The sequence below is a fragment of the Vigna unguiculata genome, chromosome 9, assembly GCF_004118075.2.
Source record: "Vigna unguiculata cultivar IT97K-499-35 chromosome 9, ASM411807v1, whole genome shotgun sequence".
NCBI classification, from domain to species: Eukaryota; Viridiplantae; Streptophyta; class Magnoliopsida; order Fabales; family Fabaceae; genus Vigna; species Vigna unguiculata.
Window position 1 is genome coordinate 12942424 of NC_040287.1, and position 19530 is coordinate 12961953.

Here is a 19530-nt window from a genome sequence, read left to right on the forward strand (position 1 = left end):
CTCACTTTTGGGCACTAGGCGCCACCATTTTTCTAGTTTGCGCAGTTTTCATAAAACTGCAGTTCCCGGTTCGTTAACCGTCCGATATAGGTGAAATTTTGACAGGTGGTCCATAACATGTGGTTCTTCACTTTGAACGGTGGAGATTGGATTTGGAGGTCAGTAGCTAGATATATAGATTTCTTAATATTGGTGATTTTGGAGTGTGTAAAATACATGAACAAGCTCTAGATAAGTTCAAGTAACTTCTAACGAAGCATGATTGGGTTATGTGGTAAGTATCTATCAATTTGAATATTCCTTTGGATTAGTCACATGTGGAGAATTAGTTTGGTGAAGGCATGGGTGGCAATATTAACTTGCATTGGTGCATAAGATCATGTGCTTAAAATTGTTAGAGTGTTGCTGCTTATATTTTGTTTGAGCATGCTTGGGATGGTCTATATGACTAGGGCATGAATGCACATGTGAGATGCTATGAGGCCTAGAACATTATAGATGGCAATGCTTTTCATTAGGGGTACTCTAGAATGAGAGCAAATGAGAGCAACCTGTGTGAAGTGTGCTTGAACCTGAACTAAAACCAGTAATGTGCAAGAACTGGTGTAGCGACTGGCGGTACGTGTCCCCCGCCAGGCAATTTGGAGGCGGTAGCGACTAGCGGTATGTGTCCCCCACCAGGCAATCTAGAAGCGGCAGCGCCTAGCGGTACGCGTCCCCCGCCAGGCGATTTTGCTGTAGCAGATTGGTGTTATACTTGCTATGATGTGCGTGATCTACAAGGCTTCTAGGATATCTTAAAGGTCGGCTTGCTGGTGTTCCTTGAGTTGAGCTCGAAACGTATCCCTTGAGTTGAGCTCGGGATAGGGGTTAAGCACGTGGCATTCCTCGAGTTGAGCTCGGAATGGCATCCCTCGAGTTGAGCTCGGGATGGCGAATGAACCCTTGAGTTGAGCTCGGGTTGGCGAGTGTTGCCGGTGTGAGTGTGCTAGTTGTGGCTAGTACGGATGGGTCCAGATAGATTGCCCTCCTCAGTAGTTGACTGACGAGTTTGGTAGTCTTGGGACGTTACGAATTATGTTCGTATATGGGAACTCCACCTGGCGTTACGGTGTATGATCCGTAGCATGGTTACCCGCACGTGCTTTATCGGTTGTGGCCGATAGGTATGGCAGCAAGACACCTTGAGGTACCCACTAGAAGATGTAGAAAACGAATAACATGGTGGTGGCCATGTGATGTGATATCAAATGATGGAATTCCTTTGGTGTGATTGTGTGATTGGTATATTTGTGTCATATATATATATATATATATATATATATATATATATATATATATATATATATATATATATATATATATATATATATATATAGATATGTTTGTTTTGTTAGCTCATGCCATCTGCTTTTGTTTGGCGATGATCGCGTACGCGGTACACGGGAGCATATAGTGTTGCAGGTGGATCTGGTGAGGCTTAGCAGCGGAGTGGGGAAAACTCATGGGAACAATTTTATAGAGTTTTATCACTTATGGTTTTGGAATAAAGATGTAATCTATTATGAGACTATTTTGGTATTTTATTGAATTTTGAGAAGATTTGAACTTAGAGTTATATTTATTATGAAATAAATTCTTTGAAATTCTCACATTTTTGGGAAATGGATTTATAATAAATGTGATTTTATTTTCTTATTTTATATTATTTTTTTAAACCCGTAATATCCGACAGGGATGTTATAGGATAGAGGCAGATGCCACCCAAAAGGGCAAAGAAAAGGAGGACTCCAACACCCTTGCATGTCAGCCAACTAAGAAAGAAAGCGAATACAACCCTACCCCCTACACTATCACCACGACCCACCACACAACCACCCTCCCCACCCACCATTCACCCACCCTCCCCACTACCTATATCCCTCCACATCATCACACCACAACCTTCCCAACCATCATCCAACACCCCATACCGATACATCCACACAAACGTCTCCATCCTTTCATTGATGGCATCATAGTGATGAAGGCTTGGTCCCTACTAATGATGATGGCCCATGGCACATGCTTAGAAGAAAGGGAGTTCCTTGGTCCCTTCCTTTGCTTTTATTTTCTTTAGTTGGAATTCCATTAAGTTGACTTGGTTGACTATTTTTAAGTTGACTTCTTGACCTTGACTTTGGGTTGACTTGTTGACTCAAAAGATTAGCTTATCCTAAAGCCAACATGCTAAACTAGCTTTATTTGTTTTGTAGGATAATCAAGGAGGTGGTGCACAAAGTAGACAATGGGCATATGAAGACAAGGCCATGCGGAGGAGAGAGAGATGGCAAAGCTTTCTAGAAACATCTAGAAAGGATGACCACATATCTTGGCTACCAAGAAGTCTAGAAACATCTAGAAGGAGCATCCACCTTGCCTTGGCCAAGAAGGATTCTAGAATGTGTCCATGTGCTCGTTTGTTGACCTACTTTCTAGACTCTAGGTTTTTGCATTGTAATCCTTTTTAGCTTATTTGTTTTTGCTAAGAGGCCCCTAGACACTTCTATTTAAGGGGACCTCTAACACTTGTACAAGGGTTGGACATTTTGGAGAAATTAAACACCTTTGTGTATAAACCATTGTGAGAGTCTTCCTCCCTAGGGAGTGAATGCTTTTAAGCCTTATATTGAATCTTTATTCAAGTGGCGGCACACATCCACTCATCTTCAAGGTTGCCATAGCTTCTTCTAGCCTAGTCTTGCAGTACCGTGCTTCTCACATTTTTATCATTCCTTTTCTTTCCATTTTATGCTTTCTTCTTCCTTTGTGTGTGATGAGTCATTATTTTCTTCCATTCCACTAGCCTTTGTGTACCCATTAGACAATTGATTAGTGCTTAATTGTTCCTCATTAGAGTGTTTTTCATCTGTTGGGCTTTATTGGGCCACTGTTCCGAATTTGGACTAATTTCACATTATTTGGCCTAATTTTTGTTTTTAATTATTTTTAGGTATTTGGGTGAAGCAATTTTGGAGCTTGGACATTAATATTTAGTTGAAGAGACTTTTCACATCATTTCCATGTCATTTCCACGTCAGCAAAGTCAATGGGTCAACATTTGAGGCCCAGAGTGGCATTTTTGTAATTCTGCGGCTCATAATGGCAGTTTTGTAATTCTGAATGGCAGGGGGTGAAAGGACTGCGCAAATTAGGTCTGCATGGGAAGGGAGCCGCCACTTCATCATCTACATTCTCTCCAACTCCATTTTTTCCGTGCTCCAAGCTTCCATGGATGCCTCCCCTTGCGGTTTTTATCATTTTTGGGTTATTTTTACCGTTTTTATGCACATTTGACAACACCCATTGAGGGTTTTGCGTTTTGATTTCATTTTCTACATTGGGCAGCTCGATTTGTGATTTCATTGAGTTGAAACAATACCCATTCATGGGGTTTTCGCATTTATATATGATAGCACCGTTTGGCATTCCATTTAAGCTTTGAAATCTCTATTTTTGCTCTTAATTTGCGTTTTCAGATTTGATAAGTTAGGTTTCTTGGTTCTGTTTTGTGATTGCAGTTTTGAAATGTTTAATTGTTCATTCTCTATGTCTAGCTAAGTTTTTTTCGTATTGGTTCCTTGAAGAAACTAATTTGAAACCATGAGGTTGATGTTTTGCAGTGCACTCCAATTCCTATTTTCTCTTCATTGTATTCAATTTCGTAGCTTTGAATGAAATGGAATTTGTGATGCTTAATCGTGGGTTCATGTTTTGCACAATTTCAGAATCCTTATCATGCTTAATGAGCTCGGATTTTGGCCACAGTTGCTTAATCTGTGTATGTGTGTGTGAAATTGAAAGAAGGATGTGTGCTATGCTTAATGGCATAATGAAGCTGTGTTAATTTTCGCATAGTTGATTAATTTAGATTTCATGAGAGTAAATTGGATAAGAGAATTGATTTAGTTACCTGTGATTGGTGGATTTTCAGTGGAATCAAGGAACCAGTACATTTTGAATCCTGTGTTTAATTCAGTTTTGATGTTTTTATTAGAATTTAGCAAAGTTGTGTGAATCTGCCAAACCCCCCCCTGTGTTTTATTGTTGTGTTCATCTGGAAACTTGGCTTTGAATGAAAATATTGGTCGTTGGGAGACGACTTGGTTCACTTTCATATACTATATTTAATATGTTTTAATTTGGTGGGGTAAGACCTCTATCAAATTTGGCGCCGTTGCCGGGGACCAATCGTTTCGTTCAAAGAAAAATTTTCAGTGTGTTTGTGTTCTGTGTTTTGGTGTGTGTGTGTAGTTCAAGTGTGGTTGAGTTGGTATATGTTCATTGTGATGTTAATGTTGTGTTAAGTTCAGTGCCTGTTTCCATTCCTGTGTGTTTCTGTGTAGTGTAGTGAATAATGTCATTTGTAGTAGTGAATAGTGTATGAATAGTGTCCGAATCTGGCATTTAACTTCTGGATTTTTGTTCTGGTAGCTACGGTGCTTGTTTTGACTTGAAATTTTTTCCCCCACTTCTAAGACATTGAACTTGATAGGAAAAATAGCTGGAGCAGTTGGTATGGTCTGAGTTAAGAGATTCAAAAAAATTTTGGACTGATTTTTAGTGAAACTTCAGAAGACCATAACTTTTGCTCTGGTTATCAGAATCACTATTATTTTATATGCATTTGGGGTGAAATTTGATTTCCCACCTTGTCAAAACCCGCTCCATTGGTTTGCAAACTCAGATTCTCCAAAAAATGCCATTTTCTACATTTCAGCAATCTTTTTTGTGATTTTTCTTCATTTTTTCCACTTTTGAAAAATTTTTAAAAATACTTGTGCTTTGAGTTTGGATCTGATTTTTTTTGTGCTTCTGTTTGACCACTCAAAGGAATATCCTACCAATTTTCAAGTCATTTGGAGGTCGTTTGAGTATACTTGTAGTTATACCCTTTGTTATGCCAATATCACCACAATTAATGCTTTTTGGTGCATGACTAGGGGAAACCCAAGTGAATTACAACCATTTGACCCTGAGATTGATAGGACATTCCACAGAGGAAGCAGGCATCTTAGGAATCCATCTTTGCATGCTGAATATTCAGTGACATTTCCTGATTCTTCTGATTCTCATCACATTCTTGACACTCCTCATTCTTTACATTCTGAGCATACTGTTTATTCTGAGCATTTTGATTTTCATACTGATAACATGGCTCAACCTCCTCCACCTCATGAGAGAACCATGAGTGAGCTCACTGCACCAAAGTTCACTTATGATAGTTTATGCATACAATACCCTGAGGAGGAGGTTCCATATGTGCTGAAAACTGGTTTAATACACTTGTTGCCAAAGTTTCATGGTCTTGCAGGTGAGGACCCGTGCAAACACTTGAAGCAGTTTCATGTCGTCTGTTCTGTGACGCCCCGACTACTATACTAAATAATTATTATTTGATAAAAAGATATGGAATTAATTGTTTTTTTTTAGAGATTATCCTTGAGAGAACATTAATAATAACATAACTTCATATTCATATATGTAGTTTGCATCTATGTAATTGTTCATGAAATATTACAAAATATATATTTGTTAAATATTAAGAGTCCTACATCAGAATAGAAGATTTTCTATATTTTTAATATCTCCTAAAGATATTAATAGAAATTATCCGTAAGTCAATCTTCAGAAGATCCTCCAATAATATCCCGAACAACTCTCACTGAGCAGGTTCCTCTTCTGCTCATGCAACAGGTACATATGAAAGAAAAATATGAAAGGAGTGAGGTCTTTATAAGCCTTAAATATCAATCTTAATAAACTCAACAAACAATGCAGACACCGGGGGCCTAGATTTGGACCTATAACCACCAAACTTGATCTTGTTTTACCAGACATATGGATCCATATTTCACTTCTGATGATCCAATCTGAACATCAAAAGTTACTTTGGGAAGTGATTAGGTAGTTGAGTATTTCTCATAAAACATTGGTACAATCATAATTATTTCTTTCTCGAGAATATTAGCCATTCATCGGCTCACAAAAGAGATATATACTCACTACCTAACCTTGGCGATGCCGAGCAGGTATCAGATAGTCCCAAGTTTGGCCTATGAATATCCTAGTCCAGTGCGCTATTCTGAACTATCCATATATTCACCTACTTGGTAAAACTTCCTTAGACCCCACCATGGTCCCTGCCTTTCATCCCGCAGTGTACCAAACTGTGACTTCCCAAATACAACCACTTTGACACTGGTTTAATCTCTACTTATTGAAACCAGACTTAACTCTTACTCAACTGACATACTCTTGAATATTTTCAAAGGTCATAAAATGTGATGACTATCAAATCATGTCATTGCATAAACTATACACAAGAATATAAAACAAAATAAAATGTACATGTAATTTTCTTATATTCAAGCTCACTGAATAAAATAATATTTACTTTCACTTCACATTTTTTTAATTATAAAATAATGATAAAATAAGAATCAAAGCAAGAACTTTAAATAAATAATTAGATAAAGATTAGAACGTTATAAGTAAATATAATAACAAAATATAAATTAAACAGGACCCGTGCGTCACTGGAGATAAAAATAAAATAAAATAAATACATAGGACCAGTGCGTAACTGGAGATAAATAAAATAAAATAAATAAATGGGACTAGTGCGTAACTGGAGATAAATAAAATAAAATAAATAAATAGGACCAGTGCGTAACTGGAGATAAATAAAATAAAATAAAATAAATAGGACCAGTGCGTAACTGGAGATAAATAAAATAAAATAAATAAATAGGACCAGTGCGTAACTAGAGATAAATAAAATAAAATAAATAAATAGGACCAGTGCGTAACTGGAGATAAATAAAATAAAATAAATAAATAGGACCAGTGCGTAACTGGAGATAAATAAAATAAAATAAATAAATAGGACCAGTGCGTAACTAGAGATAAATAAAATAAAATATGTAAATAGGACCAGTGCGTAATTGGAGATAAATAAAATAAAATAAATAAATAGGACTAGTGCATAACTGGAGGTAAATAAAATAAAATAAATAAATAGGATCAGTGCGTAACTAGAGATAAATAAAATAAAATGAATAAATAGGACCAGTGCGTAACTGGAAATAAATAAAATAAAATAAATAAATAAATAGGATCAGTGAATAACCAAAGATTAAATAAAATAAATAAACAGGATCAATGCATATTTGGAGATTAAATAAAATAAATAAATAAACAGGATCAGTGTATAATTGGAGATGAAATAAAATAAATATAAGAGGATAATAAATGAAAATAAGTTAAAATGAAAGTAAATAGAATAATATATGAGTAGAAATAAATAAAAGATTAATATAAAACCCACGAGCTTATCAAGATTAATATATAAAAGCTTAACCTCACTCCCCCCTTACCTTATTGATTGAAGAACACACTAATAATAGTTGTAGAAGACTAGGATCTCTTTGAATCTTTGCTCTAAATTTTCTTTCCTATTTTTCTCTTTCCCTCTCTTCTTTCTCTTTCTCTTTCTCTCTCTTCTTTCTCTCTCTCCTTTCTTTCTCTTTCTTTCTTCCTTCCTTTCTTTCTTTCTTTCTTTCTCACTTTCTCACCTCCCTTTACGTAACATTCATATGTATATATATATATAAGCAAGCCATGTGCTTATTTAGATTTTTCTTTCAAAACTATCATTACTTACATTAATAAAGAGATAATGCTTATCTCTTCATCCTATCTTCTTTTTATTTTTTTTAATTTTTTTTTCTTCTTCTTATCTTTTCTTCTTATCTTCTTATTTCTTTTCTTCTTATCTTTTCTCATAATCTTATCTTCTTCTTCTTCTTCTTCTTCTTTTTTTTTCTTTTTTTTTCTATATTATTTTTTTTTCTCTTTTAAAAATTCTTCATATATATATATATATATATATATATATATATATATATATATATATATATATATATATATATTTACACACACCTATTTAATTAAAATATTTTTACCTAATATATACATACATATATATATATATATAATATTTGTTTTGTTTTATTCTTATTGTTATTTTCAATAAGTAAAAACTACATCATGATAAAATATATTTTTAATGTTTAAACTAAAATATAAAGCATTAGTAAAAAAAAATAGAATTTTTCTAAGTGTTTTATTTAAAATAAATAATACAGTATATTAAAAATAGGGATGTTACATTTCTCCCCTCCTTTTAGGAATTTCGTCCCCGAAATTCACGTTGTTGTAAAAAGATGGGGATACATCTCTCTCATATTACTTTCTAATTCCCAAGTTGCATCACCTTCATCTTGTTGATTCCACAATACCTTTACCAAAGGTATGTCCTTTCCTCGAAGTTGTTTAATCCTTCGATCTCCAATCCTTACAGGAAGCACATCATAAGTAAGGTTTTCTCGTATTTGTACTATATCAGGTTCTATCACATGAAAAGGGTCATGAATATATTTACGAAGTTGAGACACATGAAAAACATTATGAAGTTTTGAAAGGTTTGGAGGTAAAGCAATTTGGTATGCGACAGAACCAATTCTTTTAAGGATTTGATAAGGACCTATGAATTTTGGTGTAAGTTTCCTAGATTTGATAGCTCTACCAACCCCAGTTACAGGTGTAACTTTCAAGAAAACATGATCTCCTTCTTCAAACTCAAGGGGTTTCCTTCGTTTATCATAGTAACTTTTCTGCCTATCTTGAGAAGTTTTCATCTTTTCCCTGATCATTTTAATCTTCTCAATTGCTTGTTGAATTACCTCTGGACCCAAAACTAAGGAATTTCCATTCTCATACCAACACAACGGGGTTCTACACCTTCTCCCATATAGAGCCTCATATGGAGCCATTCCTATGCTTGAGTGGAAACTGTTGTTATTAGTGAACTCTATAAGTGGTAGAAATTTCTCCCAACTTTCAGTTTGTTCTAAAACACAGGCTCTCAACAAGTCTTCTAAAGATTGGATAGTCCTTTCTGATTGTCCATCAGTTTGAGGGTGATAAGCTGAACTAAGCCTAACTTTTGTTCCCAAGGCTTTTTGTAAGCTATCCCAAAATCGAGGGTCTCTATCAGAAATTATACTAAAAGGTACTCCATGTAGTTTGATAATTTCTTTTATGTACAAATGAGCTAACTTTTCTAAGGAAAATCTAATGTTAATAGGTAGAAAGTGAGCAGATTTTGTTAATCTATCTACAATGACCCAAATTGCATCATGACCTGACACAGTCTTTGGTAAACCTGTCACAAAATCCATGGATATGCTTTCCCATTTCCATTCCGGTACATCTAAGGATTGTAGTTCCCCATAAGGCTTTCTATGTTCAACTTTTGTTTTCTGACACACTAGACAACGTGCAACAAACTCCACCACTTCTTTCTTCATCCCAGACCACCAAAACATTTTCTTTAAGTCTTGATACATCTTTGTAGTACCCGGATGAATACTTAAGCTACTCTTATGAGCTTCCTCCATTATCAACTTTCTCAACTCTTCTTTTGCAGGTATGCAAATTCTATCTCTAAACTTGATGATTCCATTTGAATCTTTGTGGAATTCAGATTCCTTTCCTTCAACTTTTGCTATCAATTTTTCTTGCAAAAATTGATCTCTTTCTTGAGCTCTCTTTATTTCTTCTAAGAATTCACTTGATATTTTTAACATTCCTAAGCATATGCTATTGGGTCTAAGTTTTACAGCTAAGTTCAAGTCTCTGAATGATTCTATCAAATCCAATTCTTTCACCATCATCATGGATGCATGTATAGACTTTCGACTTAAAGCATCAGCAACAACATTTGCTTTCCCAGGGTGATATTGCAGCTCAAAGTCATAATCCTTAAGAAATTCCATCCATCTACGTTGTCTCATATTTAGTTCTTTCTGATAAAAAAGGTACTTCAAACTTTTATAGTCACTAAAAACTTCAAACCTTGCCCCATACAAGTAATGTCTCCATATTTTCAATGCAAACACCACTGCAGCTAATTCCAAATCATGTGTAGGATAATTAAGCTCATGTTGCTTCAGTTGTCGTGAAGCATAAACTGCAACTTTTCTTTCTTGCATCAACACACATCCTAATCCTTGTCCGCATGCATCACAATATACCTCAAAATTTTTTGTAGGGTCAGGAAGGATTAAAACAGGTGCAGATGTTAATTTTTTCTTCAACTCTTGAAAACTAAACTCACATGCTTCATTCCATTCGAAAGGTTGTCCTTTACGTGTTAACTTAGTCAAAGGCAATGCTAATTTAGAAAATCCTTCAATGAATTTTCTATAGTAGCCTGCTAATCCTAAGAAACTACGTATTTCTGTGATATTCTTTGGTTGTTCCCAAAGCAATACCGCTTGAACCTTTGAGGGGTCAACTGCAATGCCATTTTGTGATATCACATGACCCAAAAATTGAACTTCTCTTAACCAGAATTCACACTTTGACCATTTTCCATACAATTGTCTCTCTCTTAGAATTTGTAACACAATCCTCAAATGTCTCTCATGTTCTTCATGATTTTTGGAATAAATTAAAATGTCGTAAATGAAAACAACCACAAATTTATCCAAAAATTCATGAAAAATACGGTTCATATAATCCATAAAAATGGCAGGAGCATTGGTCACACCAAAAGGCATTACCAAGTACTCATAATGACCGTATCTTGTCCTAAATGCTGTCTTTTGAATATCTTCCGCCTTGACTCGAATCTGATGATAGCCAGATTTTAAGTCAATTTTGGAATATACCACAGCTCCTCTCAATTGATCCATCAAATCATCAATCCTTGGTAGAGGGTATTTATTCTTAATGGTGATTTTGTTAAGCTGACGATAATCCACACACAACCTCATAGTGCCATCCTTTTTCTTAACTAACAATACTGGCGCACCCCAGGGAGAAACACTAGGTCTGATGAATTGTTTATCCAACAATTCTTCTATTTGTTTTTTCAACTCTGCTAACTCTAGAGGTGACATCCTATAAGGGGCTATAGACACAGGTCTTGATCCTGGTACCAAGTCTATAGTGAATTCTATTTCTCTTTGTGGAGGTAACCCAGGAACATCTTCAGGGAAAACATCAAGATACTCACAAACAACAGGAAACTTATTAATGTCTGGAATTTCCTTGACTTTTAAAGAAGTTAAGATCATGTATACTTGAGATCCTTTTGGGATTTCATTGTGGTTGGTAGTACTCTCTTTTAATTCTTTTGAGTCAAAAACTTCACCTATGTGTGATTCAAAAATTAAAGTCTTATCGTGACAGTTTAGGAGAACATGGTTGGAAGATAACCAGTCCATTCCAAGAACAATATCCAAATGAGACAAGGGTAGACATATAAGATTTACAGAAAATTTTCTATTCCCTATAGAAATATGACAATTTGTGCATGTAAGTGAAGTGGTGACTGGAACATTGGTAGGAGTAGATACAGTTAAGTCATATGGCAAATAAGAGACATGTAACTTTAAATGTTGGACACATTCATGTGATATGAAAGAATGAGTAGCACCTGAATCATATAGTACATTAACGAGGTGACCATTTATGATGCATTTACCTTGGATTAGATCTTCAGATTGAACAGCTTCAGTACCATTCATCGTGAAGACTCTCCCGGTTGTCTTTGGTCTTCCAAGTTGATTATTTCCTTTGTTGTTGCTTCCCCCACTTCCTTGCTCCTTAATTAACTCTTTGCATTCATTACGATAATGACCCAACTTCCCACAATTGAAGCAAGTTATAGTCCTTATGGTGCAATTTCTTGACAGATGAGGTCCTCCACAGTGGAAACATTTGATAGGGTTGGTTATGCCTGAATTATTGGCAGGAGAGAAATGTCTTTGTCCTGAAGAATTCCATGAAGCATGAGATGGACGTTGGTAGGGTTTCTTATTATTAAAATCATTTCTTTTGTGCCTCAAAGGCCCTCCTTGTCTCCACTGAGTTTGTCTTGCCTTAGTATCATCCTCATAAATCCTACAACGATTTACAAGAGTGGGAAAGGAAGAAATCTCTAAATAACCAACTGCTTGTTTAATATCAGGTCTCAGTCCACTTTCAAACTTAGAACAACGGGAACGTTCATCAACTCTATCATGAAAGTAAGGATAAAACTTTGACAGCTCATCAAACTTTGCTGCATATTCTCCTACAGACATGATTCCTTGACGAAGATTAAGGAATTCAACTTCTTTCCTCCTTCGAAGATCCTCTGGAAAATATTTTTCCAGAAACTTTTGTTTGAAGGTTTCCCAAGTAATTTGTCTCCCTTCATCCTCCAATTGTTGTTTTGTAAATCTCCACCAATTTTCAGCTTCTTCAACGAGCATAAATGTAGCAAATGTGACTCTATTTGCATCTGCACACGTCATTGCGATGAAAATTTTCTCAATTTCTGCTATCCATGACTGAGCACCTTCAGGATTAAATCCCCCTTTAAATTTTTGTGGATTATTCCTGCGAAAGGTTTCTAATCCTTGATTTTCCATGGGTTCAACATTTTGTTTTTGGCTCATATTTTCCAGGACAATTGTCATTCTTTCCAACAACTCATTGGTAATGTTTGGTCCATTATCCATCTTTTCCTGAAAGAATGAACAATTTCCTTAGTTTTCTTTAGATTTTTTTTTTAACTATTGTTAAAACTTATCTTTACTACAAGTATTAATTGTTGTTATTACTTACTTTTATTAGTCTACTTATCTTGCATTTCTCTTTTACAAGAAAAATGTAAGAACAAACAACTTGCACCTCTACTTACTAGTAGAGACTACAAACATGGAAGACACCATACCTAAGGTCTTGACAGAAAGAACTGCTCTGATACCACTCAATGTGACGCCCCGACTACTATACTAAATAATTATTATTTGATAAAAAGATATGGAATTAATTGTTTTTTTTTTAGAGATTATCCTTGAGAGAACATTAATAATAACATAACTTCATATTCATATATGTAGTTTGCATCTATGTAATTGTTCATGAAATATTACAAAATATATATTTGTTAAATATTAAGAGTCCTACATCAGAATAGAAGATTTTCTATATTTTTAATATCTCCTAAAGATATTAATAGAAATTATCCGTAAGTCAATCTTCAGAAGATCCTCCAATAATATCCCGAACAACTCTCACTGAGCAGGTTCCTCTTCTGCTCATGCAACAGGTACATATGAAAGAAAAATATGAAAGGAGTGAGGTCTTTATAAGCCTTAAATATCAATCTTAATAAACTCAACAAACAATGCAGACACCGGGGGCCTAGATTTGGACCTATAACCACCAAACTTGATCTTGTTTTACCAGACATATGGATCCATATTTCACTTTTGATGATCCAATCTGAACATCAAAAGTTACTTTGGGAAGTGATTAGGTAGTTGAGTATTTCTCATAAAACATTGGTACAATCATAATTATTTCTTTCTCGAGAATATTAGCCATTCATCGGCTCACAAAAGAGATATATACTCACTACCTAACCTTGGCGATGCCGAGCAGGTATCGGATAGTCCCAAGTTTGGCCTATGAATATCCTAGTCCAGTGCGCTATTCTGAACTATCCAGATATTCACCTACTTGGTAAAACTTCCTTAGACCCCACCATGGTCCCTGCCTTTCATCCCGCAGTGTACCAAACTGTGACTTCCCAAATACAACCACTTTGACACTGGTTTAATCTCTACTTATTGAAACCAGACTTAACTCTTACTCAACTGACATACTCTTGAATATTTTCAAAGGTCATAAAATGTGATGACTATCAAATCATGTCATTGCATAAACTATACACAAGAATATAAAACAAAATAAAATGTACATGTAATTTTCTTATATTCAAGCTCACTGAATAAAATAATATTTACTTTCACTTCACATTTTTTTAATTATAAAATAATGATAAAATAAGAATCAAAGCAAGAACTTTAAATAAATAATTAGATAAAGATTAGAACGTTATAAGTAAATATAATAACAAAATATAAATTAAACAGGACCCGTGCGTCACTAGAGATAAAAATAAAATAAAATAAATACATAGGACCAGTGCGTAACTGGAGATAAATAAAATAAAATAAATAAATGGGACTAGTGCGTAACTGGAGATAAATAAAATAAAATAAATAAATAGGACCAGTGCGTAACTGGAGATAAATAAAATAAAATAAATAAATAGGACCAGTGTGTAACTGGAGATAAATAAAATAAAATAAATAAATAGGACCAGTGCGTAACTAGAGATAAATAAAATAAAATAAATAAATAGGACCAGTGCGTAACTGGAGATAAATAAAATAAAATAAATAAATAGGACCAGTGCGTAACTGGAGATAAATAAAATAAAATAAATAAATAGGACCAGTGCGTAACTAGAGATAAATAAAATAAAATATGTAAATAGGACCAGTGCGTAACTGAAGATAAATAAAATAAAATAAATAAATAGGACCAGTGCATAACTGGAGGTAAATAAAATAAAATAAATAAATAGGATCAGTGCGTAACTAGAGATAAATAAAATAAAATGAATAAATAGGACCAGTGCGTAACTGGAGATAAATAAAATAAAATAAATAAATAAATAGGATCAGTGAATAACCAAAGATTAAATAAAATAAATGAACAGGATCAATGCATATTTGGAGATTAAATAAAATAAATAAATAAACAGGATCAGTGTATAATTGGAGATGAAATAAAATAAATATAAGAGGATAATAAATGAAAATAAGTTAAAATGAAAGTAAATAGAATAATATATGAGTAGAAATAAATAAAAGATTAATATAAAACCCACGAGCTTATCAAGATTAATATATAAAAGCTTAACCTCACTCCCCCCCTTACCTTATTGATTGAAGAACACACTAATAATAGTTGTAGAAGACTAGGATCTCTTTGAATCTTTGCTCTAAATTTTCTTTCCTATTTTTCTCTTTCCCTCTCTTCTTTCTCTTTCTCTTTCTCTCTCTTCTTTCTCTCTCTCCTTTCTTTCTCTTTCTTCCTTCCTTTCTTTCTTTCTTTCTTTCTCACTTTCTCACCTCCCTTTACGTAACATTCATATGTATATATATATATATATAAGCAAGCCATGTGCTTATTTAGATTTTTCTTTCAAAACTATCATTACTTACATTAATAAAGAGATAATGCTTATCTCTTCATCTTATCTTCTTTTTATTTATTTTTTTAATTTTTTTTTCTTCTTCTTATCTTTTCTTCTTATCTTCTTATTTCTTTTCTTCTTATCTTTTCTCATAATCTTATCTTCTTCTTCTTCTTCTTCTTCTTCTTCTTTTTTTTCTTTTTTTTTCTATATTATTTTTTTTTTCTCTTTTAAAAATTCTTCATATATATATATATATATATATATATATATATATATATATATATATTTTTTTTTTTTTTACACACACCTATTTAATTAAAATATTTTTACCTAATATATACATACACACACATATATATATATATATATATATATATATATATATATATATATATATATATATATAATATTTGTTTTGTTTTATTCTTATTGTTATTTTCAATAAGTAAAAACTACATCATGATAAAATATATTTTTAATGTTTAAACTAAAATATAAAGCATTAGTAAAAAATAAATAGAATTTTTCTAAGTGTTTTATTTAAAATAAATAATACAGTATATTAAAAATAGGGATGTTACATGTTCCACCATGAAGCCTGCAGATGTACATGAGGACCATGTATACTTGAAGGCTTTCCCTCATTCTTTGGAGGGGAATGCGAAAGACTGGCTGTACTACCTAGCACCTAGGTCCATCACAAGCTGGGATGACCTGAAGAGATTGTTCCTTGCCAAGTTCTTTCCTGCTTCAAGGACAACAGCCATAAGGAAGGAGATTTCTGGCATCAAGCAGCAATCTGGGGAGACCCTTTATGAGTACTGGGAGAGGTTCAAGAATTTCTGTTCAAGCTGCCCACACCATCAGATCTCTGAACACCTTCTTCTATAGTATTTTTATGAATGCTTGCACCACATGGATCGAAATATGATTGATGCCGCAAGTGGTGGTGCCATTGGTAACATAACCCCAGCTGCAGCCAGACAACTGATAGAGAACATGGCTTCAAATTCTCAACAATTTGGCACAAAGAGTGATGCCATAGTTGTTAGAGGTGTTCATGATGTAGGAGCAGCCGAGTACACGAAGAAGTTGGAGAGTAAGATTGATGCTATTACCACACTGGTCAACCAACTTGCTTCCAATCAGAGAGCTCCAGCTGCAAGAGTTTGTGGCGTTTGTACATCTGTTGATCATTTTACAGACTCTTACCCAGCATTCCAACAACAAGCTTCTTCTTCTACACCAGTGGATACCCCTCAGGTCTATGCAGCAAATATTTTCAACAACAATAGGTCCCAACAACAACAACAAAACCACAATGATTTGTCAACCAACAGATATAATCCAGGATGGAGGAATCACCCTAATTTGAGATGGGGAAACCAGGGTAACCAGCAGCCCCAACAATTTCAAAATGTGCAACCACCTCCACAACAAAGAGTTGCACCTGCACCACAACCTACTCCTATTCCACCTGTACCCACACCAGCTCCTGCTGTAGCACCTGCACCTTCTTCTTCTACTTCGTTGTAGGAGTTAGTAAGGATGATGACCCTTCAAAATATGCAATTCCAGCAGGAGACTAGGGCCTCAATCCAGAGTTTGACAAATCAAATGGGGTAGATGGCCACTCAGCTAAACCAGGCACAAGCTCAGAATTCTAACAAGCTTCCATCACAGACGGTGGAAAATCCTAGGAATGTGAGTGCCACTACTTTGAGATCTGGGAAGAACATTGAAGTTCCCACTTCCGAGCCTACACCTCCAAAGGAAGCCGACCCTGCCACACTTCAGAGAAAGCGTGATGCGCATGCAACTGGTCCTTCCACATCTGGTGTGACTTCTACACCTTCCACCTCTACTGCTGCACCTTCCGTACCTTTTCCTTTCCCTCCAAGAGCCATTCCAAGCAAAAAGATGGAAGAGGTTGACAGGGAGATCTTAGAAACTTTCAGGAAGGTGGAGGTGAACATACCTCTGTTGGATGCCATTAAACAGATTCCCAGATATGCAAAGTTCTTGAAGGAGCTATGCACGCACAAAAGGAGGCTAAAGGGAAACGAAAAGATCAGCATGGGCAGAAACGTGTCAGCATTGATAGGTAAATCTATTTCTCAGATTCTTGAGAAGTGCAAGGACCCAGGTACATTTTGTGTACCTTGCATCATAGGTAACAATAAATTTGAAAATGCAATGCTTGATCTTGGTGCTTCAATAAATGTAATACCTCTATCTATTTTTAAATCTCTTTCTCTTGGACCCCTGTAACCTACGGGTGTGGTGATTCAGTTGGCAAATAGAAGTGTTGCCCCACCCCGCAGGTTTGATTGATGATGTTTTGGTTCGTGTTGGTGAATTGATTTTCCCTGCTGATTTTTACATTCTTGACATGGAAGAGGGATTTTCACATGGTTCTGCACCAATCATTTTAGGCATACCATTTTTGAAAACTGCACGAACCAAAATTGATGTCCATGCAGGTACTTTGTCCATGGAGTTTGATGATATTGTTGTGCGATTTAACATTCTGGATGCCATGAAACATCCTTCTGAGGATCATTCTGTTTTTCACGTGGATATTATTGATGATGCTGTTGATGGATTGATTTCTGATTTCCACTCTTTGCATGCATATAAACATTCATCCGTGTCTGAGTTATCTGAATTTGCATGCATTGATGTTCTTGATTCTGATTCTGATTCTGATGATGCTGAATATGATGTGGATAATGTTGAATCTAATGAGTTTGACTCTCTGGATGTTGTACCTATTGACTTTGATGTTATACAATCAGGTTGCACTAACCATGTTGCAGGAAGTACATATGCATCTGATTGTTACGCTCAGGTACAAGCTGTGGAACTCATTTCTCCTTCCCTTCTGGTTCCTGATATTCAGCCAGCATCCAGTACTCCAGAGTTGAAACCACTGCTAGACAACCTCAAGTATGTCTACTTAGAGGAGGAGGACAAACTGCCTATCATCATTTCCACCTCTCTCACTGCTGAACAAGAGCAAAGGTTGTTGCACGTTCTTAAAAAGCATAAGAAGGCAATTGGATGGACATTGGCTGACATCTCTGGTATTAGCCCATCAACATGAATGCACGGGATATTGTTGGAAGATGGAGCAAAGCCAGTGAGACAGCCACAGAGGCGACTCAACCCTGTCATCTCGGATGTTGTAAAGAAGGAGGTGACCAAGCTTCTACAAGCTGGGATCATCTACCCCATTTCTGACAGTCAGTGGGTTAGTCCCATCCATGTTGTTCCAAAGAAGACTGGCCTCACTGTAGTCAAGAATGAAAAAGAGGAGTTGATTCCAACAAGAGTGCAAAACAGTTGGAGGGTTTGCATTGACTACAGAAGGCTAAATCAAGAAACCAGAAAAGACCACTTCCCCCTGCCTTTTATTGATTAGATGCTTGAGCGCTTGGCAGGTAAGTCCCATTATTGCTTTCTTGATGGGTTTTCTGGTTACTTTCAAATTCACATTGCACCTGAGGACCAAGAGAAAACCACATTCACCTGCCCTTTTGGCACTTTTGCCTATAGGAGGATGCCGTTTGGCCTATGCAATGCCCCTGGCACATTCCAGCGGTGCATGCTTAGCATTTTTAGTGATTTTCTTGAAAAATGCATAGAGGTTTTTATGGACGACTTTACTGTATATGGGTCCTCATTTGATGCATGTTTGGATAGTTTGGACAGAGTTTTAAACAAGTGCATCCAATCTAACCTTGTTCTCAATTTTGAGAAATGTCATTTCATGGTAGAACAAGGCATAGTATTGGGGCACATAATTTCAAAAAAGGGCATTGAAGTTGACCCTGCCAAGATCTCAATTATTTCACAATTGCCTTACCCCTCTTCTGTGTGAGAGGTTCGTTCTTTTCTTGGCCATGCAAGGTTTTACATGCGCTTCATTCAAGATTTCAGCAAAAAGGCCCTCCCACTGTCCAACCTACTGCAAAAGGATGTTGACTTCATCTTTGATGAAGGGTGCAAAGAGGCTTTTGATTGCCTCAAGAAGGCCCTGACCACAACTCCAATCATTCAGGCGCCCGACTGGACAGCCCCATTTGAGCTTATGTGTGACGCATCCAACTATGCATTAGGGGCTGTTCTAGCTCAAAGGATTGATAAGCAGCCGAGGGTAATCTACTACGCCTCCAGGACATTAGATGCTGCCCAAGCAAACTATACCACAAAAGAAAAGGAGCTCCTTGCGATAGTTTTTGCATTTGAAAAGTTTCGATCTTATCTGCTTGGTTCTCCTGTTGTTGTGTTTACTGACGATGCAACTCTTAAGTACCTGTTGAAGAAGACAGAATCAAAACCTTGGCTGATAAGATGGATGCTCTGGCTCCAAG

At 35.5% G+C, this 19530-nt stretch overlaps 1 protein-coding gene and 1 non-coding gene across 2 annotated transcripts; both read right to left on the bottom strand.

Moving 5' to 3' along the window:
- Positions 1 to 8249: 8249 nt before the first annotated feature.
- LOC114163465 lies at positions 8250 to 8876 on the bottom strand. The gene has a single exon (XM_028047775.1). The coding sequence runs from the start codon at positions 8874 to 8876 to the stop codon at positions 8250 to 8252; it is 627 nt and encodes a 208-aa protein (XP_027903576.1).
- A 7040-nt stretch (positions 8877 to 15916) lies between these two features.
- Positions 15917 to 16023, bottom strand: LOC114164909. Its single transcript, XR_003599644.1, has one exon. It is a non-coding gene; the product is annotated as a small nucleolar RNA R71 (small nucleolar RNA).
- Between the last annotated feature and the right edge of the window lie 3507 nt (positions 16024 to 19530).